This window comes from Astatotilapia calliptera, chromosome 7 (genome assembly GCF_964374335.1).
Source record: "Astatotilapia calliptera chromosome 7, fAstCal68.1, whole genome shotgun sequence".
NCBI classification, from domain to species: Eukaryota; Metazoa; Chordata; class Actinopteri; order Cichliformes; family Cichlidae; genus Astatotilapia; species Astatotilapia calliptera.
In genome coordinates, this window is record NC_137428.1 from 56,322,819 (window position 1) to 56,348,892 (window position 26,074).

Genomic DNA, 26,074 nt, shown 5'->3' on the forward strand with positions numbered 1-26,074 from the left:
GCAGAGACAGAGGCGGAGTGGAGCCACTCCTCTCCGCTGTTTGAACTCTACACAGTCTTGGCTCCAGACAGACAGCAATCCTGGAGGAGGCTGTCTGAGCCTTTATGGAGGAGTGTGAAGGACAGAGATGCTGCACACGTACACTGCACAAGTATTTTTAAGAAAAAAAATGATAACCCTTCGTAAAAAATATCATCTTCTCTGGTTGTCACTGTTTAAAGCATGTTGTTCACAAACTTCAAAAATTCGGAGGTCTGGAAAACACACATATCCTTGTAACTGCACATTTCAGTGCTCATTAAACCAGAATCGGTGTCAGTGAATGTCTCTATTGCTGAATGCTGGCAGAGACCTCTGCAGCCCCCCCACCCCCCTCGCTACCATCACCGCCAACCTGACAACCCAATACCAGCAATTATGAAGGAAGCCAGCTAAACCACATCCAGCTTGGCTGCAGTTTTTAAGATTCCAGCAGGCTTGTAAAACTTCTTGGTTTCTCTGCATACATTCCAGTATCACTGTGGTGGTTTTCAGCGTGCTCCATCCCTGGTCACTTATAACAACGGCCATTGTGAGACAAGCTGGCTGCGGAGATGTGAGACCATCAGCCAACGATGATGTGCTGCAGTAGAAACACCTCTGAAAGGACGACCTAGCTGCTACCGAGCAGTTTCCTGATTTCCTCCTACACTGTCCTCTATGAAACCATCTCCTCCCAGTTCCCATTACCGGGGCTCCTTAGGACCTCAAGGACATCTGGTTCACTTGAGCTGGCTTGTCTAAAAATCCAGTGATGTACGTGGTACTGGAGACGCTACTGAAATATAAACATCATTTATCTGCTGAGATATTTAAATAACCCACAGTCAGAATAAACAGTGAATTGACAGCTTATTTTCTGCTTCTAAAAGCTGAGCACAGCAGAGATGTTTCTTCTTTTATATTAAGTGCTCCCAGACTGACTGCGAAATGTGTTTCTCAGCCTTCGGCCCATAAGGCTAAAGCCAAACAAAACCTTACACTACATCTTGGTATAACATATAATATTATCCATTACTTTATTATGATTTCTATTTTCTAAAAAAATAAGACTGAGAAATCTCAAGTGGTATTGGTATCAGTGTGCTTTTTAAAGAGGACCTATTATTCCCATTCCCAGCTCCAGTTTCAGTCTTGAACTCTGCTAGAGTAGCTTTGCTTGATTCACAGTTCATAAAAATAAGTTTTCCTTATATTCGTCTTTGGTCCATCCCCTTGCTTCCTCTCTCTGAAACAAGCTTGTGCACATGCTGGTGTCTTTTTTTGAAATATAAGCCATGCTTAATATGCGTATCAACCAGTTTAACTATATATGTATGTATTATATATATATATAAATATATGTGTGTGTCTGTGTGTGCCCGGATAGGTCCTCTTTAGGATACAGTAAAAAATACATTATAGAGAATTAGTGATTATAAAGATCTAACAGACCAAGCACAGAGAATTATTATGCGAATACTTTATTATCAATGTGTGAATGGTGTTAGCTTTTTGTCTGGATATTAATAGTATATGAAAACTATACACCAAATCCAGGCTGCTGATCCTAATTTTGCTGTATAATTTCTCAAGTTGGTATTGAAAGATTCTTTTATATATATATATATATATATATATATATATATATATATATATATATATATGCCAAAGTGCATTTTCCGTTTTTTTCCACTTGTCCATATACACATTGCACCATACATAAATAGTTACATTGTAAAAATGACTCCGTATTTACAAGTATAATATATATTTCATATAATATATAAAACTTTATATTAAATCTAGGTAGATGATATTTGGGATAGTTTGTGGGGTCCATCTGTGTTATCTGTGGTTGTTGAGGAGGATCTCCAGCCAGCAGGGGCAGGAGGTGATGAACTGTCTTGAGTAGCAGGGGCCCCAGCCCTTAGCAAAGCTGATGCGCACACTGTTAGGGTCATAGGGTCCATCCAGGAGGTCAGCCTCTGTCGTGTGCCTCAGAAGGAACGAGCGCTCATAGTCAAACACCTTGATGGAGTAGCCTGGCATCACCTTCCGCACCACCAGAGTTCTGCTGTTGGGCACATCCAGAGTTGGGGAGTTGACAAATATAGGGTGCTCGCTGCGGTTATACGCCCAAACGCCATCAGGCTCTTTGCTGAGGAGTATGCCGTAGCCAATTTTGCCTCTTGTACGCTGAACAGTGCTGCTGCGATGTTCCAGGTTGAGCTGGCCCAGGCAGAAGCCGGTGCCCTGAGGTAGATCATAGAAGATGCTGACGGAGTGCTCATACACTGTGTAGAGGCGACCCACACGTGTCCGGTGCTCCCAGTATGCCACATTACACCAGTGGCTCTGCTTAGGGGCATCAGGTGACATACTGGCATCTAGAAGAGACAGAGAAATGTCCATTACAAAAAACATAAACAAATGTAAACAGGGCTAATAAAAAGGATGGGTTGAGTTTTAAGGGATTAACTATCCCTTTTTATTGTTCAGAGCAGATGGCCACACTATAAATACTGAAGCAGGCACTGTATTGAAATTTAAGCCTTGTATAAATACCGCTGCTTGGACTTCTGTCACACACACATACACACAAACACACACACACCACCGCAACTATACATATCCTGGGGGTGGAGGGTGTAGCGAGGTCAGTGCAGCCAAAGACCTGCACTTCCACCCTCTACCTCAAGAGGGCACTGTAGGGATTAAACACTGACCACACTACAGAGCTGCTGGTCACACATGAACTTCCAAAACAAATTCTGTTTACTTAAATGAAATCCAGATTACACTCAAGTGTTCCCCTCTGAACGCCTTAAAACTATAAAATCTAGAGAGTGGAATAGAGGACACGGTTATAACGTAGAAAAAATGTTTTGCACATTTTAATAACTTTTGAAAATTTCTTTTTAGCAATGGAAGCAAACCTGGCATCTTAAGACTAAACATCTCCGTCCACTAAATCAGCTTCTTAATTCAGTTTTCATGGCTGCAGTCTGTGAAATCTTTTCAGTGACAGACCTCAGCACTCCAAAGTGAATTACTGCTCCCAAGGTAGACTTCGATCTTCACCATACCGAAGAGAAACACACATACTCACTCACACACACACACTGCTGACTACTTTCAGAAGCTGCTCAAAGCTGTCTTACATTTATATTACTCATAAAATCTGTGGTACAAGGAGAGGACAGGGCTCGATGGATGAGAAAGAAAAAGAATGGAAGACAAACAGTTCCAGTTTTTCACATCCTGGAGACTTACTGTTCTCTTTGTCATAGCTAAAACGAGTCAAAGGTGACGTTATTAGTGCCATGCACTTTGGTTTCATTCTGATTATAACTTTATTTTTGTTGTAAGCATTTTTGTCACGAGCTGTGGCTGAGCTTGAGGCATGAATCTGTGTGCAGGTCCCTCACTACATATATACAGCCGTTATGTGACGGCAGAGAGTAACACCTGGTTTATGGTTGCAGTTGTCGCCCTCACAAACAACAGCGCAGATGCTGGTCTTTGGTGCTGTTTTGGCTTGTCCTGCCCACGCGATTTTTGTAACCTGGCGGACGTGGCTGGGTTGAACACCCAACTGTGCTTTACTTCCATTTCAATGATATATCAGTCGAGGAGTTTAGAGATTTCCAGATTACAGAGAACAAGATGCTGCAACAGCTTGAAAAAGATGAGACTCGGGGAAAAAAATCTAGACTGAATCAAGTCTGGTGCACTTCAAGCTGCAGTTAAAACAATGACAGGGTGACATCATAGTTGTCATGCAACATAATCAATGTGGTTTTAGACTGCTGCAACAGCTGGAGAAGATAAGACTTTCTGCAGAAAGCTAACCTCTCTGATCAGTGTTGACATACTCATTTCTATTTTCATAAAGCAGCAGTGCGTCTGAAGTGTAGGACAAGATTGCAGCGAGCCAAGTGCGCCTCAAGCACATGTATGAACATTTTTACATCTGTCCTGACGTCACAGTACGTGCAAGCAATGACCAATGTGTCAACCATAACCGTGGTTTTAAGGAGCCTCTTTCTCCTCTTCCCTCGTCTTCCTCACATTCCACAAGAGTGGGGGTGACGGTAGAGGGCCAGGCAGGGGGTCCCCCTCCCCCTCCAGCCAGCTCTTCCCCTGCTGTGGGCCCAGGGACGGCATTCAGCTCCCTGACAACTTAGCACAAGCCCGTGACCCGCTGACCCCCCAGCCTTCATGCTATCAGCTCCCATTAACTCACACACAGAGTGATGCCATTATTTTGCTTCAGAGAGTCTATTGGCACAGAGGATTTAAAGCCTGGGCCTGTGGCCCCATTCCTTTCAGTCTCTCTGCTCTCAGGGCTTAATGACCGCCCGCCCCATTAACAAACGCCTTTAAGGTGGAGCATCACAGATCCACACCGCAACAAAATGCCTTGTTCACCTCCCACCCAACTAAATCTTTCTGCTGAGTGACCCATACTAGTAAAGTTTATACAAAGATTAGCAAAAACGTTGACCAGACTTGCACAGAGAAAACGCCTGCTGGTTCGAGGCTCTCTGTGTTATGGAGGGGGAAGAAAAGAGCGAGTGAGTGGGGAAGTGTGGAGGTGGGGGGAAGCTGCAGACAGGCTCTCTGTGTGTTTGCGCACACACTGATGGCTTAAATGACCCCCTCTCTTCAGGGGCCCCAACATGCATGTGCCATTAGTAAATTCCACACTCCAGCTCCTCCACTCTGAGCTCAACTTTTACTGCAGCACCGCTCGGCCACACAAAGAACTCAGCTCCAACTAGTTTACGGCCGTCCATTGTCTCAAATCAAATGGAACCCAGACATCAAGGTAAACTCACTTTGAAACTGTGCACAGAAACACGAAAGACCAAATGGCTACTGTCTCCTTCTCTTTGGATGGAAAGAACAAAGCAAAAACAATCTGGTCAATGATATCTAGTTTTCGCACATAGCGTGGTGCAAAGATAGTCAGTTGGACTATGAGGACCAGGAAGAGGAATAAGCAGGACAAAGGTTAAAAATGTATTTAATGCTAAGCTTGAGCCTGACGGAAGACAGCAAGCACAGAAAGAGCTGTGCTTTTTCCTGTTGCTCTGTTGTGTCTACGTGTGCTTTTGCACACGTGCCTGTTTGGACTAGGGGAGAAAAAACAGCATACATGCTTATGTTTTTGTCCTAAATTTGCTTGTTACGGATAAACGAGCACGTCTGCCATAACCTGATTAAATTTTACGGTGCTTTTCTTGTGCAGAAACACTACTAGCCTGTTCTATCACACCCGTGCGATTTATTGAGTGTCATGACATTTTTACAAAGCTCCATTTTCCTCAAAACATGCTACAATGTCAAGATGGCATTTTCAGATTTACATGTTTGGATGTTCTGCAAATGTTTTTCTACAAAACTGATATAAGAGTAAGAAGGAGGATTTAATTAGTAGTATCTGGTCATAAAATTATGTAGATACATGCCAGACCAAGACTCAGACCAAACCTTAAAAATTCAGACATCAGAGAGGCAGTTCAGTGGAGGTGAAATGAATGGTTGTGCCTCCCTCCCCTTTAGCCACAGCATGGACACCCAACTCTCTCAGGCTCCATGTTGGCCTGCATGAGGTTCTGCTCTGGGTGGAGCCATGATGGCTGGGAGCAATTACAAGTGCTCTGCATCCATTTAACCCTGCCACCTTTTAACAGCTCCGTTTACCCATTAGAATAGTAGCTCATGTTATTATTGTTATTTTATTCTCAAAAGCCTCTCCTCTTAGTGTCAGTCTCAGAGTCAATAGATGCCGAAACAGCATGGACGCCACACTTCCTGTTCCTGCAGCCAGAGGCAATGAGCTAAGCATATGATGGAGCTGATCAATTTTAAAGTCTTACATAACCAGGCTCACATCAAAAAAAAAGTAGAGATCCATAAATCTGTGGTATTTGATCTCTAAACGTTTCCATGGCCAACAGGAAACACAGTATGTGGAATAAAGCATCTAGTCTGGTGTTGTAGAAATATGATAAGAACAGGCTGTGTTTGGTTTTCCTTTAGGCAAACAGATTTGAAATGTAGCAAACCAACTATCACATTTTAGGGAATTAAGTGTAGCTGAGGACACCTGTATCCACATATACTTCACTTAGAGGTACAGTGACACACAGTAAACAGCACTATCTAAGAACTGCTACTCCCACAGCCAGAATTCAGTGTGTTTGATTTCCATAACAAGATGTGATCTCCATGGAGACGATGAGGAAAATGTTGATTTTTCTGTTTCCCTGTGGCCTCTCCGATTGGACAAATTCCGAGTGTCAAATGCAGGGCATCAGATCTGTCAATAAACACGGACTTATATCAGTTCTTTTGAAGTTAGGAGGCTACAAGTTACGCATGCTCATTTGAACGCAAAAAGAAGTGAAGTGTCAGCTACATGTTGTCCAAGCAAAATGTGTTTTTATTTCTTTGTGATGGAGAAAAGAATGGGAGAAGTAGTCAAACTGAAAAAATACAAAAGTATTAGCAAAATGTGCTAAAAGGCAACCAAACCTGCCGCTGTGGTTGTAACAATGCAGGTGACTATGATGGTGATAAGCAAACACAGCAAACATGGATGACATATTTATTATGTTATAACAGAAGACAAACATGCCATTGAAAAAGCCCTTAAGTACACCTGTGTTAAACATAATTTGCCCAAGCCTCTTCCACAGATTTACATCTGGAAAAAAAACAGGGGGCGAGCAGATCACCCTGCTTGCTACGAGTTCCCTGCACTCCAGGGCGAGTCTGGATAATTACTGTTAAGTACACAAAAATGAGGGCTTGAAAGTTTCAATGGCAATCCTTGATGATCATCCAGTAATGCTTTTAAAGACAGCATGAAAAGGGAAGGGAGAAAAAAAAAGGGCAGAGGGAGCAGCAGAAAAGAGCTGCCCTGGGGTAAACACTGCTCCGCAGCCTTGGAGTGAGATGAATGGGAGGCCGAGTGTCAGGGACAGGCAGACAAACAACAGCTTCCCCTCCGCGCTAACATCTCCCCACCAAGCTCCAGGGCCACCCCCATTATACTTTATCTGTCCTAATCCGGAGCGGCTAGCAGAGATGCACTCATTCCTCTGCAACTTTGCTGAACAGGAAAAGAAAAACACTGTTGCCAGACTTTTTATGCAGCACAGTTGAAGGGAGGAGAGGAGCAAGCTCTCATTCTGTTCCAAGGATTAGATTCCCCTCCAGCTATTAGACTCTAGTGGTGAACTGATAGACTCTAGACTTGTGGTGGAAAGCAAGCACTGAGGACTGTGTGTGCATGTGTGAAAATTTACAATTCTTTCTTATTGTGCTTTCCTGCCCCATCACCCCACACATTTGTCTGATTTCTTTTATAACTAAACAACAAATTCATGGCTTTAATTCTGTGGGCAATAGCTTCCACAGGCTGACTATAACCCCGGAGCAGGCCACATTTAGGCTGGCGTCTGGGCTATCACTGCCATCAAAGTCGGCTTTATCAGACAGATATGCTAACTGGAGCTGCTCCTACATGTCTATGGATTTTTCTCCCTGAGGTCTGGCCTTTCTCTGCTGAGAGAGAACAAGTGATATAGACACAGCGATATATATGCTGGGGACACACACACACACACACACACACACACACACACACACACACACACACACACACACACACATGCTGTGGGAGCCCAGGAAACTGAATCCAATCACCAAACCTTTCTGGTCACAACGGGAATGCTTTACATTGTCATCCGCTTCCTCCTCACTTTCCCTCTGTTTCTGTTTTGGGATGACCCCACGAGGGAGGAAAAGTGCTGCACCCTTGATAGCAGATAACTAACAGAATCCATAAATTAAATCAATAAACAACAGTGGGTGTAGGAAGCTAAGGAGGCTAATACGAAGGAGCCATCTGGGCGCGTCAGTGAGGCTGCTGGTTTGAGAGAAAAAGGCTCCATTTTTTTTTTCAAGGGAAGAAAATGTGCTGCTCATTTCCTCCAAGTTTCCTCCAAAGCTCTGCAATGTGTCAGAGACATAGAGCACAAGCGATGGTGGTGATCCAAGTGAGGCCTTCAAGAGCCTTTCAGGGTTCGTAAAAGCTCTGTAAAAACTGTGGGGGATATTTGCGAATATGTCATATCTACAGGCAGCCTCAAAGGCCAGCCGAGTCCGAGTGAGCATCGAAAGCAAAGCGCTCAGCCAACATCCTGCTGGGTGGCTGCGCTCTTTCACCTCCCCATACAACCTATCTTTTTGCGTGTGTGTCTTGTTTGTGTGTGCACAAGTGTGAATGTGTTTGTTTGCTAGTGTGCGAGGGAGGTTCGAGCCAAGTAGGCTGGAGCGACTGAGTGGAGAAGACCCTGCACATTCCTGAACCCCCCCCCCTTGTTGTGCCTCCTAACTTGCTACTCTGGTTAGGAGTGAGGGGGGTGAGGAGCAGTGAGAAGGTGACTTTCATTTGGTTAATCCTCAGCAGTGACATCACGTGTGAAGTCAAAAAGTTTCGGGTGCGTGGCTTGAAACGTGCACAAACTTTCTTCTGGGAAAACCGAGATTCCATATCGGAAGGAGAAAAGCGACTTTAGCTAGGCTATGGAATCAAGCTATGATGAAGGCCTGGTTTCAAATGAGCAGTAACAAGGAGCTCTATTATTTCGAGTTATGTTAGTCTGACTAATTTAAGTCGAAAGGTAGGTATTTGGTTTCCACCGGGCCGGGAGGTGGAGCAGCTATGATGGACACGCTTGCCGTTCAAACAATGGTTTTCTATTGATTGACCCAGTGGATCAGAGTCTGTGAGGAGAATGTGTTCTGTCAGGATAATGTGGCACCAGAGTTTCTGTTTCAATCACAACACTTGCTTGGGTGTAACCCACACTGCTCCACCGCGGGCATCCAGACACCGGCTCCCAAAACAAAGACAACTGCCCCCCCCACCCCCACCCGACCTCATCTCCGATAAGTCAGCCCGTTCACAACAAGCAAGACATTCATTAAAAATGCAGGAGTGAACATTTCCAATAATTCACAAAGTCCTTCCCTGTCAACATCTGCAAAAAATCTTGAAACTAAAGGGAATGGCAGGATTTCATTAAGTAAATTATGTGTTGGCAGTCACAGAGAGGGGAAGAGGGGGAAGCTACAGCCAGACTTCTAATCTAAACCGTACCCTGAAATGCGACAGGCTGACTGCACGTACTGAGCCACACCGCCAAGGCTTTAGAAATGCACACAAATAAAAGATAAGTTAAACACACGACAAAAGTAAATACAGTTTTCCCCGGGGAACATAATAAATGAGAGTTTTCACATAAGCCTGTTTACAACTTGTAACAACTACTACTTGCAAAACTTGATCTCACAATACAATCTACTTTGTCAAGTTGTACTCAACAATAAAGGTTTTCTTGTCAGATATAAAACGGCATCAGTTTTCAGGAACAAGATGAAAGGCTCCAAATTATGTCTATCATACTTGGCCGTATGTTAAGACAAGGTAATGGAATGAAGATATAGCTCCAGTAGACTCCAGTAGACCATGTTCAAGATAAGGAAAGAGGCCAAATAAAAGAAAAAATCCAAGCGCTCTATCTCAGTTTACATGCAGAGAGAAAATTAACCAGTTCCTTGAAGCACTAGGAGTTTACTGTTTAGCAATACACAATAAGCTATCTTTCCCTCCAGCAGCAAGAGTCTCGTGTAGAGATGTCAACTGACATGGGCCCCTACAGTTAATCCACAGAGCATTCTCAAAGCTCAAAGAATGTGCTGGCTATTCTGAGTTTTAAAAATACTGACGGCTATAGGTTTAGGCACAACTGTCAATGCTCCTCTGGGGAGGACTGGGGGGGGTTAAATCTATTTTTGCTTGCAATCAGGCCACAGGCTGGCCTAAATCATAGCCGGCCTTGGCCTGTGTCTGGATTTATAATTGTGGGTGAAATGGTCAGAAAATAAAAACAGCATCCACAACTGGCACCTCCTTCGCTACTCTATGCCAGTTGTGGACGCAAGACTAGCTCATTTACGGAGCCCAGCTCGAATGGAAGTATTGTTCCCCCTCTCAGCTTTGAGGGGAGGCACACTAAAATGCTAAACTAACAGTTGGGCATTCCATACATTTTTAATGGCATTGCACACTCTTTATTTGTTGCTCTAACCCTTTGCCCCGAGCTGAATGAATGGCCCTATTGGTGGAGAGTGGTGCTGCGCTGCAGTGTGAAGGGAGTGAGGATGGCCTCCCTGTGCACATGTCAAGATTAGCTCACTCACTTTATTTGCTAAGGTAGAATATGGGGCAAAAAAGAAAATTATAGCACACCGAGCAAACCTCCTGTTATTTCTACTGACTGTACTTTCTGTGTGGTAAGGCCTAAAAAGAAACACAGTCCACTCTGTAAATCAAATGACAAGTACAGCACTGTGAGCCTAGAGGCTCGGTCAGGTACGAGGATATAGATTTATCTGGGAGTCCTTTAGTTAAGTTAATCAAACACCCAGCAGCAATGGCACCATACTGGCTTGCCAAACCGAGACAGTTAAATACTAAGCTCAGCAGGCTAGTTTCTGTTGACATGTAAGGGGTTTCAGGCCTCTCCAAGGACTGCTTTAGATTAGCAGGGCTTTCACTTTGCACGTAGAGGTCACATTACCTCACCGCATCTAGGGCCTGTGTTGGTAATACCAGAGGTGTGGACTCGAGTCACATGACTTGGACTCGAGTCAGACTCGAGTCATTAATTTTATGACTTTAGACTTGACTTGAAAAAATGTTCTAAGACTTGTGACTTGACTTGGACTTTTACACCAATGACCTGGGACTTGAATTGGACTTGAACCGGTTTACTTGAAAAGACTTGATATTTTACCCCAAATATAAAATTTAACATGTATATTATATAGAGATTGAAAATGTGACGTCATTCAAATTCAAATTTTATTTGTCACACACACACACAACCATACACAGCATGACACATTCACGGGTAGAACCGCAAAGGATTCTGGGAACTCGTGGCAAGCGGTACTAGCGCACGCAGGCTTTCAATTAAAATCAGTTACACAGCGATAAAAAGAAACACAAAAATGTCAAGAAGCCGTTGTATTATTAACTGCAATAGCCGGTCGCATGACAGCCACGGGAAGCCGACGGGTAAAGAGATCGGTTGTTATCGGATTACGTCGTTGAAGAGAAATTGTTCGAGCCATGTTTCCGAAGTAACAAAGACGCGACGGGTGGCCTGGATTGCAGCCATTCAAAGATCAAATATAACGTCCCATAACACTCCAGCTCACAGGTTAGTCTGCTCCAAGCATTTACACGAAGGTCAGTCTGCTGTTGTAGTTAATACGTCATTTTTCTTAACATAATTGGTGATATAGGTTACAAGCAAGTCTGAACAGAAATTGTCGCTTCTTTGTTTATTGTGCATAAATAGTGAATTGTCCTGACACAATATTGCGTTTCGCTTCTGTTATTATGGTACATTGACAAAAACATATACTTTTATTCACAGGATAAAACAGTTGTTTTGTATCACTAATTGTCCAGTACGATTACAGCATACAGCATTATTGTCACTGCTACATTTCTGTGATGCTACCAGAAATTATTTCCACTGCTAATTAATTACCATTGAGCTCAAAGGTCCTATTAATAAACTGTTAACGAATGTGTATTTATGACGACGATTTGTGAGACTGGTAAACTTATGATACGTACGATGGTCTTTACTTTCTACACGGTGCATTTCAAGGTCCTGTACCCATCCGTCGGTAAACTGTACCTGGGCTTATTGCAGTGACCTGAAGTTACTAAACTTCATGAGTGTATGCACTCACTCCAAGAACCGTATGATTATAAATATGCATATAAATATGCTATGATGAGATAGCTGACTTCATCTAACTAGCAAATGTTTTCCAGGCTACGTTGGTGATGCAGTTTTTTTTTAAAAATGATATTTTAAAAAAAAAATCATTTATTTATGTATGATATTTTTGTCATGCGATTTTAAAGCCGGTCCTACAACCACATCCAAGAATAACATGCAGCTTATCTCAGAACTGTCGGTGAAAATTATTCTTGGAGCTAGGTTTAATTGACCTGCATTTTATAGAGGTGCAATTTCACAATTTGTGTATATTTTCTAAGTTCACAATTTTATCATGTGTTGAGAAAAACACAGATTTAAAAATTACATGGTCTAATATTTACATTTAGCATAACTGCAACATTATTTTTTTTGTTTTTTTTTTAAAAGACTCGAAAGGACTTGAAATTCAAAATTTCAGACTTGTGACTTGACTCGGACTTTTACACCAGTGACTTGAGACTCGACTCTGACTTGCCTGACATTACTTTAGACTTGACTTGAGACTTGAGGATAAAGACTTGAGACTTACTTGAGACTTGCAAAACAATGACTTGGTCCCACCTCTGGGTAATACTAACTGAAAATCAGCTCTCAAAACAAATGAGTATTTGAACAAAAGCTCAACAAAGAGTAAACTAATTTCTGAATTGCTGCGATAACTGAAGAAAATAAAAAGGTGCTTACTTCAAACTAGGGCTGCCACAAACGATTATTTTGATAGTCGACTAGTCACCGATTATTTATGCGATTAGTCGACTAATCAGATCAAATCAAATCAAATCACTTTTTATTGTCACATCACATGTGCAGGCACACTGGCACAGCACATGCGAGTGAAATTCTTGTGTGCGAGCCCCACAAGCAACAGAGATGTGCAAACACAACAACACAAACGAGCAAAATACAAGAATGGCCAACCTGAAACTAATAAATATATGTACAATATATAATAGTGTATGCATTTCTGGATGTGTATACTAAATATTTTCCTACGTGTGTGTGTGTGTGTTACTATTTAATTTTTACAAATTAAATAGTAAAAAAATAAAATAAAATAATAATAATAATAAAATATATAAAATATACAGAGTTGAATATGTGCAAAACAAGTGGCATTTATATACAGTGTGGAGTGCATAATGTTGAATCATCATCCACTGGACGTAAAACTACAGCTTATTGCACCAGCAGCATCTGCTCTTATATAACTATCATTAGCTTACAGCTTTAAGTGTTTAAGGTCTGTGCTAACTAAAAATAAAGACAAGATGATAGTTTATTCAATTTTAATGAAATTTGCAGATTGTTTCGGTAAAGTTTAATAAACTCCTTGCTATCTAAAATATAACAGGACACCGGAGTAAATTCTCCAGCATCTCACACTTCTGATAATCAGCTGTCTGCTTGACGTTTATTCAGCTGTGTAAAAACTATAACTTTAATCTCAGCCAAACCGATTTACTCAGGAACAAATAAAATACTAAAAAAAAGCCAAACAATAACATTTTTAATTTATCTAAGTGACTCATATATATTTAACCTGAGTCGCGAAAGACGGTGGTGGGTTTGAAAACAATTTGCCGGGAGTCCGGTGTTCTCACGGCGCTAGTGACCTAGCCCCCGGCTAGCTATCGAGCTAGTGGGTAACAGACGTCTCCGAAAACGTCGGAGCGCTTTTGAAAATATGTGGTGTCCTGATAAACTGAGCAGATATTTGAGGTTTACACAGCTACATTCTCGCCTGAAAATATGTTAAGCGTTTATTTTGTGACCCAGAAAGAATAATAAGAGTAATATTAAAACTAACTAGCTACCGCCATTGTTGGAAACTAAGCTGGGCCGCGCTATGAATTCTGGGACACAGCTGCTTCTTCTTCTTCGGGGTTTAACGGCAGCTGGCATCCTTGTACATGCTGTGCTGCCATCTTCTGTTTCAGTCCGTTATTACACTCTTAAATCCTGCTATTATTTCTGCGTCTTTTGCGATCTTACAAAGCTTCAAACGACACGTCGACTATTAAATCAGTCATCGACGATTTTGATAGTCGACGTAATCGTGACTAGTCGACAAATCGTGGCAGCCCTACTTCAAACTCCTATTTCTTCTGCAGAACACAGTAAGCCTACACATGGAAGATTTCTTCCCTATAAACTGAAGTCTTCCTTTAAATGCCTCAAATAAGGTCAAAAAGGTCAAAAAGCTGTAAACGAAAAGGTAGAAACATTAGTATACAATTGCCAAAACAGTTTCTTTTGCACATAAGAGAAACAATAATATCATATGCACAATGACCCCTCTGGAAATGCAAAAACGTCTGTTGGACTCTACTGAGAATCCTCGCTGTCATGACTCAAGCCAGAAAAAGTTGAAAGCAAATTTCTGACACACCACGGTCTAACAATGCTGAGAAAGGGAAAATGAAAAATGGCCTTATCGCTCTTATCAATGGCTCTTTTTTTCTGTGTGTATGAGTGTTACGTAAGGGGAAACGGAAGCCAGCTTCCCAGGACAGGAACGGATACTTGAGACGAGGACTGTGGGTACAGGCCCTACACCGCTGCACAGAGAATAGAGCACCAGACCCTTCAGGATGTATAGCTATAACCCTGCTCCACCTCCCCCAAGCCTAAAATGGGACTCTGCAAACTGGACAAGACAAACGGGTGAGGAGAGCCCCCTCATGTCCCCTGAGATGCTGGCCTTCTCTTCAACATTCCTCAGTCTCTCCCCACTGTCAAAGGGGCAATTCACCGCCCTGCAGTGCTACAAAACCCAGGCAGCTTTTTAAAACAGGATGTTTGTATGAGGCCTCCTTCCCCTCAAATAAACAATCCGCAAAACCTGATTTCGGGAGGCAGGGTGGAAGCACTCGAGTCACATTATTTCCACATCCCGTATCCTGGAGCATTTGGGCTCCTGAGGGAGTGTGGGCGGCCAGGCGCTGGGAAGGCTCTGGGCTGCGGTGGAAACCTGAGGCCATGAGCCAGGCTGCAAGGGGAGATGAGCCGGAGCTGTATCAGTCTGGGGTCTTTAGGATGGAGGAAGGGGCTCATGCCTCGATGAGGGAGGGGGACATCGCTAACATGCTGATGCAGCAGACCATATGCCAGACCATACCTCTGTCAGGGTCCTGCTGCTACACCGAGAAGGCCAGATGTCTTATATACAGCGTGTGCAAATGATAGAGATGCAAGATGACAGTTATTTATATTCAAAAACAATAAGCCTATATGATGGCACTAGGGGTTACAATTAGGCTAGAGAGAGAAAAAAAAGCCAATTCAAAGTTAACAGTGGGGACAAAATGGTTTGTGTCCTGTTAATTACCTCTTTTTACTTTGTTTGCCCTTTGTTTTTATTTTTTCCTTTCACTCGCCGGCTCGCTTTACGCACCAAATCTACTTGGTTAGGTTTTTTGCATAGTTGGCGAATTTTATACGATGATGAGATTGGAGTAATAAACTTGTCTAAATATTGCCATAAGCCCAGAGTGTCACAAGACAGACACCAAAGGATGCCAGCGGCTTTGACAAAATGGCAGTTTCCGACACCCTCTGATAAGAGCGGGCTGGTACAGTAGACATGCCTTTTAATTTATTTAATTTCTGTTTAATTAGATCCTAGCACAAGGGGAATCACATGCCTTCGAAGTCAGATCAACAGGAATGTGTCCAGTCTAATCTGCTCTAATCAAGAGATGCATCACATGCCTTGATTAGACTGTCTAATTATTCCACGCATTTCCACTGTCTGACGCAGACAGAGTGACTGGTTTGATGTTTAGCGCTCGCCTTCTCGTGAAACCAGCTCCGATAAGAACAATTTAATGCGCTTAGCTTATACATGTGAATGCAAAATAGATATCTGTTGCCTCATATCAGTGAGACAAAAGATATCTATCTACCAACTGCTTCGTTCCGCCAGAAAGAAATAGCAGAGTGGACCTGAGACAGCGATTGTCTGCAGACAAGACATCTAGACAGCACTGGTCTTTCCACCAGAGACAGGCTGGCAGACACAGAGGAGCAATCTATGATTATTGTGTGGGAACCGTGACTACTTGCTTATGCCCTCTTTCCTTCAGCAGCAACTTTCAGTCATTGCTTCCCTCCTCCTACTTCCCTTCACTCAAAAGGGAAGAAAAGAGAAAAATCATTTTTTAAAAAGGACCCTTCTCACTACACATGTCTTCTGGTCACTTAACCACTATAATCTGAGAGAGTCCAACCAGTCACACCAGTGATGTCGGCTCAGAGCAGCATGACCCTTTATAAATTGTCTTACATGGATAAATCCCGGTGGCTTAATTGAGGACACCCCTCCAGTGGCTGATGAATATAGGCAGACTGGAGCCATTGTCTTAAAACAGGTTCAAACAAAGGAAAGTTCTGCATCACTCCTTGTACATAAATAGTACAGATGCTGTTATAACTACATGTAGTCACAATTACTCAGAAAAAAAGCCAACAGCCAAAATAAAAAAAAATGTATCCTTGGCGACTGAAATAAGTACCAGTGCAAAAATATCTCACATTTATGGCTGCTCAGAACAGCAATATAATGAAGCAGTGACAAGCATAAAGAGCCCCCAATGTCAGAGACAATGTGACTGACATAATAAAGTCGATGCGTAGAAACCCCCCCTCAGACAGTCATACAGGAAGCAATGAGATCTGCATCAAAGGGCTGTGTACCGATGTCCACACAACGAGGCCCAGGCAGTGAGGAAGCATGTGCAGGCAGAATGTGAGAGGCAGCACTACACACTCACAAAGCATTAAGCTACATTATCTACTAAAAAGCTGGACCCAGTCATGATGTGAACTGACATCACCGCCACTTTTAAATAAATCCTGCAAACAGTACAAATGTCTGTGCACATATAGGATCAGGAGGTATGAATATTACACACATTCTTCCTCCCCACACTCCCAACCGATCGTTGCAGATGGCTGCCCCTTCCTGAGCCTAGTTCTGCTGGTGGTTTCTTCCCGATGAAAGGGAGTTTTTCCTTCCCGCTGTCGCCAAAGTGCTTGCTCATATGGGGGTTCGTACGATTGTTGGGCTTTTCCCTGTTTCTGTATCATTGTAGTGTCTTTACCTTACAATATCAAGTGCCTTGAGGCAACTGTTGCTGTGATTTGGTGCTATATAAATAAAACTGACCTTGAATACAACATTGTGCACATGGAGAAGCTTTTGAAAAACATTTTAGCATAGTGCACAACTGCACAAACTAACCAAAGGGATCAGGTGAATGTATCTGAACTGTAACTGTAACTCTGCAACAGGAACTTTACGATATAGATCGTACTGGTTTAATGGAATATTTACAAACACTAAATAATCTGAAGTAGAAGGAGTATACCTATTCAAATTGATCTGAATATATTCTGTAAAGTGGCAGAACAAGCTTATCTACCACACCAACCAGTTCCGATCTGTTTCTGTGCCATTGTGTGACGCAAAAGAATGCTCGGCGGGTATTTCTGTAGCCCAGGGCTGCAAACTCTAGTCGACTATTTGACTGCACCCCACCCAGCCAGTGCCCCCCAGACTTGCTTTTAAGAGGTTTACTTGTTCCTGCATGAGGGGTGGAGTCTGGATCCCACACAACTCTGGTTACACACAGACACTCTCTCTACCTAAGCTGGCGGGGGATTCACAAGGAAAGTCATCTCCAGGTCAGCAGCATGTTACACAGAGGATAACATGACAACATGCATTGCAGGTTTTATGTTAAATCAGACCTACTGTATGCAGGCTTTATATGGAGGCCTTCAAGCTTGTGGTGTTACGATGAAATAGAGCTTATTCACGATGGAGTTTCTATATCGTTGACAAGATGCTGATGTTTATTCTACATGGAAATGCTTTTGTATCTGAAACCTCTTAGTATAGAAAAACTCTCTGCTGGGCCCTGGTCATTCTCTTTCCTGAGTTCATTTTGCAAAGTTTATCACAGTCATTGCAGAATGATCTGGCCTGGCCTGCAAAAACAGTTGGAAGAAACCAAAGCCTAGCATGTCTAGATCCTCCCTCACCAGAGTCTCTGAGGAATTGTGGTGCGCGCTCTGACAAGCCCCTCATTTGTTGACTCAGGGAGTGTCGCCAGGCCATGCTGAGGTGGTGACAGCCTGTGCGCTGGGGAGGAGGGGGCCTTCGCTGACTGAATGCTTCAGTGCCAGGTAGCCATGTCAACTTCTCAGTGTCCTGGCCTCTGAGCCATGGCAGACCCCTTAACAGGAAATGCAATTCCCTGCAAGCCCCCAAAATCAGAGGTCTGACTCCCTGTCCACATGACACTGCGCATGCTGGCTAGAACCCTAGTACGAAAGGGGGAGGCATGCTCACTGTGGGCCATGAGAAAGGAGAGTTTCATTTCACATCAGAGGACAGGGCAGTTTCTGCTCGCCTCCTTTGGTGTGGCCCCATTCACAGGAGCAACTCCATTTCCGTGAACCCACCCCTCCCTGCAGCCCATTTACAGCCAGGCTGGAGGTTGGATAGGGTTGTATGTGTGTCTGTGCACATGCATGTGGACAACTACGTGTGCTTGTGTGTGTTTCTGAGCAAGCTTGGATCTTATTACAGTTTGATCCCACTCAAATATTTCTGAAAGAAAAACAGAGGAGGGGAGGCCAGCTCTGAAGCCAATGCACACGCCCCACTGAACCGCTGCACTGCTCACAATGAAACCTTTATCTTTAAAGCTTGGACTGTTTGAAATGGTCCTTAATGAGAAAGAATAAAATACACCATCAAAATGAAACCTCCCCCTCACACACTCAATTTTGTGCAGAGAACAGCACTGAATTGTCGTTAAAGTACACTCCAGACACATTTTTTCCAGCTAGACTCAATTTAACCATTTCAAAGCCATAAAAACAGGATGATGCCACACTCAAAGCTCCCCTGATTTATTACAGTGGAAATATTACAGTTTACCAATGCAAGTGTATGCATTTAGCTTCATATATTCAGATGCAGACAACTGTGCAAAAAACATGGGCAACCACAGGCAAACGCATCAGCATGAAAGACGCTCTTGTTTACAACTAAATGATGATCTTTATTACTCAAACTACCAATTTCAAATATAGTTCGGGGAAGAAAGCAAAGTGCCTAATCTATTTATAATTGATCTTTACCACACGGATCACTTCATCTAACAGAAAGTGTTAGAATCAATCAGAGTAATAAGTGCTACTGAGAGCTGATGTGCCACTACTTCAAACAGCAGTTCACACATATATTAAGAAGTAAGTCAGGAAGGAAATATAGCTGAAATCACAACCTAAATCCATGTATGCACAAACATCCAGACAACTTCTGACCACCCATAATCAGCAACCGTATTTAACATCACACCAGTATTTACACACTGGCACTTCATGCATTTTAACTCTACTAATCAATTTGGGAAACTGGTAAAAAAAAAAAAAAACATGTCAAAACTGCTCATTTGTCCACTGTAGGTAAAACAAAAACACGTACCTGAAAATTCTCCTGGTGTGATGTTTGGTGAGCTGGCTGCCTCGGTTTCAGTGTAAGACAATGTGGAGTCTGACAGATCTGTGGGGAATAAGGCAGAAATCAACCCCTGATCTACTAACAACGCAGGCAAGTAATCCATATTCTTACTTATCATCAGCCAGAGACACTCAGTGGTGTAGTCTCTGAGTAGTACATACAGTACAGCTGCAAACAGCATTGCTCAAACATTCATTTAGTAATACAAAAAAGAATTCTGAGAAGTCTTTCTTTTTAAATCTTGTTCATAATTAGCTAATAAGCTAATACAACAGTAGAAACCCTGCATTTGTAGACAGTCAGTTTCTCTGTATTACAGCATATTTGACTGATTTTGAGGAGAGCGCTGAGATTAACAGTAAAAATCTCAGGACCGAAATTAGTCAGACCCCAAAGTCAGTGATTAGTAACATTATCCTTTGGCCTTTGTGCCCTCCAATAAGCATTAAAGGTAGTCTCACAATCTCCTGACAACTCTCTTTATGAATTTTATCCTGCATCTCATGTGCAAATGCTTCCAGCTCACTAATATTTGTTTTTCATGCTGCCACCGCTTTCTTTAAATCCCGCACAAAGCTTGATTTATAGGCCAGCGTGGAGTCTAAGACACAGTGGGCGATGTCATTGTTTGCATTTGTACTCGTGTGCTGGTATGTCTGCACTGTTCTGCCACTCAGAGATAATAAATATTTAACAACAATTACTTTAACTGAAATGAAGGTAAGAGAGAAGACATTAAAACTGATCAAGTTTATACACAGTTTGTCCGAGCTGTGAAAATGGCGAAACAGCACATGTAAACACTGGAAGAGTACTAGCTGTTGCATTAGTATTGTGAGCTGGATACAATTACAGCCTAGTACACTTTGTGTAACAGTTATTAACCATGTGCTAATCAATACACTGTGTTTACATGGCGCATTACTACTACGGGGCCTGCATCACCATGACACATAGTTATTTCTGTGTTAGGCCGTGGCGTAGGGTCTTATGACACTGAATGCAGTATTATAAATGAAATTTAAAACTGCAAATCAGATTTAAACTTAAAGACACTTAAAAAACACTCAAGCTTTAATTCCTTGGAAGTCCACTGCACTGAGTGAGGGACTTATCTCCATGTTGTATTTTCTATGTGTTGCCCTTCATACACCGAACATCGTACAGCCCCAGGTTAGTCTTCTGTTAAACCACTGCTTGCTTTAATAAAATGAAATAATTTATTCTTTCTCTTCGCAGGGAAGAGAGCTAAAGCACCTACATAGATATATTTGTGTCTGCTAATGAAACACTATGAGCGCGTTAAAATTGAATTACCAAAAGATTAACTGCATTTTGAACCAATTCAGTGGCGTTAAAGATTTGTTAAGTGATTCAAAAACAGCAATATTAGAGATGGGTTGAATCATTTTGACATGACCGTAATAAATAAGGCCAATGCGATTATATCATTCAATTCAATCAACTCATTCAAAGGAATTTGAAGCAATTCTTGATCATCAATAAAAAAAACAAAACAAAACAACCCATGCAAATACACACTGAGCAGGGTTGAATTATATGGGCCGGCCACACCTCTATCTGCCTGGCTGTAGCTGGTATGCTGACATTATGCCACAAGCTGGCACAGGTCTCATCTCAAAGCTACCATGTAAATTGCCAGTCATGGTGCCCTGTTACAGCCATTACAATTCTCCGCATTACTCTATTTGTGCTTCTTCCTGTTAAAACGGCGACTGACCGTGCTATTTCCAATTTACAGGCTCCGATGGTCTTTAATTCGTATTATTTTTATTAATACAAAAATCATTAGACATCAGTCATAACGATTCTTCAGCACTCCCAAACAGAGAAAGTGCAAGTGCTAATAGCAGGATTCAGATGAAGATGAGGAACTGAGGCGCAACAGAGTTCAACTGTGTTTGTCACTCACCCAGTGGCTTGTGTTCTTCATTAGGGGAAAGCCTTGAATAAGGAGGTGGGGGTGACTCTGTAACACAAAACAGTAATGTCAATAACCTTATAAAGGGAAAAAAAAGGAAGGTAAAACATAAGGTTAAGTCAGTCGTGAGAAAATATGGATTTGTGGAGCTAGGTTTCAGAAGATCTAACATTTGCGACACAGCATTTGTATTTTAAGCACTAATTTGATGTAAGAAAGATGTTTTAGGGGGTGAAAACCTCTGACGCTGGTGAAAATGTTTAGAGGCCGGTAACTGTAAGGTTTTGCGTAGACTATACTTTACACAGGCATACACATATAATGATCTAGTATTTAGATAATGTTCTAGTATCAAAGATCTATCCAGACGTTATATTCTGTGTGAAGTCATGCTGCGCTTTTTGTTTTCAGTAAAAGCAAGAAACATAGCTCACATACACAGCTCAAGTCAAGCCACAAGAGAAGCTTCAACACACAACATTTCAGAGGAAACGGCAGATTGCACCTTGACTCTTACAGCTCTGTGTCTGCGCTACAAAATAAATTCATTTTCTTCAAACGCTAGTTAAAAAGCTAATAAACCAATGCGAAACACTCCCTTCATTTGTCTCTGTTACTTGAGGAGATATTATTAAAGCTGAGCAGTCTTTAATATGACCACAGACTAACCCTAACTTTTAGTTAGTGTTTTAATAAATACGAGTAAATCTCTTTTTAACTTAATTCTGTTCAACGCCTTGACTTTTTCTTTTTCCAATAAAAAGGTGAAACGAAGAAAGTAACTTGCACAAGAAGAAGGAAAGCACAAAGGAAAGAAAACTTTGCGAGCACACAGTGACCTCGCCTACAGGGAAAATGGGAAGGAGAAAAGCATAATAGCAGTGGGTCCTTTAAGAGTGGCGGCAGTAATTGCCAGGATCTGAACTCAGTCACTCAGATACACAGCTAGTCAGTCTGGCGCCAGTAGTATGCAAACTGTATATTATCACCACTCCTTCACCTAAATAGCATGAGGGGACCTCCTCAGGACAAAAGGGCTTTTAAAGCGCAACTTGAAACTGATCTCATTCGAAAAGTATAATGCCTGGCGAAATAAAAGGGAAAAGTTTTTTGTCCACTTCAATCTCAGCTCACTGCTTCACATTTTATAAAGTTTTATTCCTTAAAATCCCGTGTGTAAAACTTTGAACAGTATTATAGTTTTAGATAAATCTTAAGTAGGCTGAGCTACAGTTATGTTTTTAGCTTAGTTTTTACAAAAGGGCTGACTTCTTTTACACTAAAACCTGTTTGTTTTACTGAGTTTCATTCCTGTAAAAACCCTGTTTTTTACATTCCCGTCTACAAACACTGTCAAAACCCGGTGATTAAGGTCTTGATTCAAAGCCCCCCCCCCCCCACCCCTTGTGAATAGTGTGAAAGAAATACCAGCTCTATTGGGCCACGCATGAGCGCATGTGAGCTATGTCTACTACAAGCCTTAGTCCCAATTTGGGGTACGTGCCTCTTTCCCTCTTCTTATAATTCATCTTGGTAGTTTCAGTGGGGGCAAAAAAATAAGAAAGAAGAAAAATCCCACAGCACAGGCGGAACAAATATCACACTCTTGTCTATCAAACTGATCTTTTTCAAACCAATAAACAGTAAGGTTTGTCAGCAAACTTGAGGTTACATATATTGGTTCTGATTGATTTGGACAGCGTGTTAGGAAACCAGAGCCAAAATCCACATCAGTTTCCCCCATTTGCTCAATATGAATTCTGATATTGTTAAACTTGTGACTTTGAAGTGCTTGTCACAGCCAGCTGGCTCTAGTAAACATGGATGTTATGGAAAATCCTCCTCCTGTGCCAGTGAAGGGACAGAAATACTAACGCTTGCATCTTTACACATGATACCAGGCGTTGTCACTGGGTCAGCGGGGTCGAGTGGCCCTGCGTTTAAGGTTTTTCAAATCGTAGACCCCGTCCACTGCCAAAATCTAATGCGTTTAATAGAGGTCAGGGAGGTTCTGCCATAGATAGCTGATTGATTGTGGAAATAAAGCTTAATCTCCAGCACACGCCACTTAAAGTGACATACAGCAGCGAGGCTGTACCTCTGAGTAACTCTAAACAGCCACATACATGTCATACACAAAAAGTCAAAACAGAGGTACTGGCAGTCACTCTGAAGGCACCGACTTGCTCAGACACACTACACAGTACACACAGTACTGTATACATGGACAGTGGAACAAACAAACAAACTCCCCTTTATTGGAAACTTGATGTCACAGGCCACTGAAGTGAGCTCTGCAACAACAGAGCTGTTCAAATTTGACATTCTGGGTCAAAACTGACAGGCACAATAAACTGCTGAAAAATTTGTGCAGATCCTGGCGTGTTTTCAACACACGCTCTGCACAAATATAATAAAATTACCCAAGGTATCATCTAAGTAATCTGCCCCACATTTATGCTTTGTCAAATCTTCGTGCATGTCCCTTTGCTCGCACTTATTATTATTGCTCACCTTGCAGTAAAGATGGCTTTGGTAATCATTAACTGTTTAATCAAATGGCCAACCTTTCTCTATCACAGGGTATGAAACCAAGCCAAACAACAGGACAAATAAGGCAGTGTGACAGAAAAATTTCCAAGGCCCTTTAATGCCCACCCCTAAATAATGCTGGTTTCTGCTTGTAACTCTAACACGATCTGCCTTTAAATCAAATGGAAAATGTTTGAAAGTTAAATGAAATTGTTGCAATTAAAGAAAAGACGCAATATTGTGCAGTAAAGGTGTGTCAAAGTGAAAATACAGAGACAACTTTGAGGAACGTTTTCATGCAAAACAAGTGCAGATGCCCAAATGCTTAGTGCTTTGTTGTCATTTAAGCTATTGCAGGCCTTTGTGGTACAACATGCATGCAGTTTGTGTGGAAGACTCTTTTACCTGGCCCACAGAGTCGACTGTAGTGATAGGGGTTGCAGCATACTGTTGGACTGTCCGGGGCCCCAAAGCTCCTACACTCACAGAGCGGTTTGAGCTGGGCAGAGTGCTGGAGGTCAGACCAGCGGTACAGTTTACACACAAGCAGCTGAGGGGATGCCACATGGCCGCCGAATCTCAGCTCTGTCCGTGAAACCATAACACAGTCGCTCGGCATCCCTCCTCTGGACTCCACCGCTTCTAGTAAGGTATCCAGCGCTTTTTCCTTGAGCCGTTTTAAAAGAGCGTATGTGGCTGATTTCAGTTCTTGCTCTAATACCGTGCGTGGCATCGCCTCCTGCGCCTCCGGAGAGTCGCTCTCTCCTGGTCCAAGGTTCCTCAGCCCGAAGTGACACGACCCCGGACCCCTGGTGCCCTGAGCCGTCTCTGCACCCCTAAGCTCGGAGTGGTCCTGGTCTTTAAATAAGCAGCACGTCACCGTCCTACATTCGCTGTCCTGTAGCGAGCGGGGGCTGCCCTGCTCCTGGGCACACGCGGCACCCCCATCCTGGTCCGATGTGACCCTCAAGTCGCTGCTCTCCACGGGGCACACACCCCCTATGTCCAAGACAAGAGACCCGCTAGGGGTCATCGGTCTGAACTCCGTTTTGGGAATTTTCTCTGGGTTGTAGCTGAACAGATCGTCCCTACAGCCCTCACCAGATTTGCCAATTCCATCTTCTCCTTCTTTATCTGGGATCAAACGGCTTCTCCACAGTCGCCGCACAAGACCTGAGCGTTTCGTCCTGAACATACGACAACTTGAAAATCTATAAGGATTTTTTTATTATTACTCTTGTACGGATATCCTAATATTAAAGACACTTCTCCGGTCGTTGCAAAACATTAATGACGGTGAAATGCCGTGCAGTGCATGCACAGCCAAGTGACGAGCATTGGTGGCAAAACCGCAACATTAGAATTAAGGAGATTTTGTTGCATCTACAACAGCAAAACCGAGCAACAAATGCACTGCAGCATTCCGATCAAAAGGCATGAATTCAGCCGATTATACTGTAAATAAACAAGCTATGAAACTGTGACTTATTCTCCTGGATCGCTGTGGAATGGACTGTTTACAGCCTTTTTTTTTTCTTACAAGCAAATAAAAAAATAATCTGAACACATGAAAACATATAGTGATATACTCTATAATATAATCCAAAGCCAACAGCCTCCAAAGCAAGACGACAACTCGCTGCCTCAAACAGTTCCCGACTTTTAGCGACCCCAGTTCTACTTTCTACACCGGCACGTAGAGCATGAGGTACTTCGATGCGTTTTAATCCAAAGAAAATGCAGCGCAAAGTCAGGATCCTTGCCCTCTTCTCGAGATGTCAGTGCACTTCTTCTCTTTTTAAAATCCAAACAAAACGTCCATGCGTGCTGAAATGAGCTTTACGAAGCCGATCGATCCGGGGCTGAGTAGAGCTCCTGCTTCTCTGCTCAGATCTAAACCAAACTGCAGCCCAGATCCCGTTCTTTCTCCGTTTCTCGCTCTTTTTCTTTCTGCCCCCCTCCTCTCTCTTCCTCACACACACACTCACACACACACATACACGGGGCCCCCGAGGAGAGCGGTGGAGCCATTGGCTGACTACCATCATGTGCTAGTCTAGACACTTTGGCGGCTGAGCTGCACTGATTGTTGCGCAAACAAGGTTTCAAGTTTCTTAACTCTTAAAGGCGAAACACCCATCTCTCTTTTTAAGTTAAAGT

The 26,074-nt window shown here is 42.6% G+C and overlaps 1 protein-coding gene across 1 annotated transcript; it reads right to left on the reverse strand.

Moving 5' to 3' along the window:
• Positions 1-1,486: 1,486 nt before the first annotated feature.
• On the reverse strand, positions 1,487-25,833 carry smad6b (SMAD family member 6b). Its single transcript, XM_026175822.2, has 4 exons — positions 24,320-25,833; positions 21,374-21,430; positions 19,405-19,482; positions 1,487-2,408 (listed from the first exon to the last, which is right to left on the reverse strand). Exons 1-4 carry the CDS (start codon positions 25,107-25,109, stop codon positions 1,867-1,869), a joined length of 1,467 nt encoding a protein of 488 aa, XP_026031607.2. The 5' UTR covers positions 25,110-25,833; the 3' UTR covers positions 1,487-1,866.
• Between the last annotated feature and the right edge of the window lie 241 nt (positions 25,834-26,074).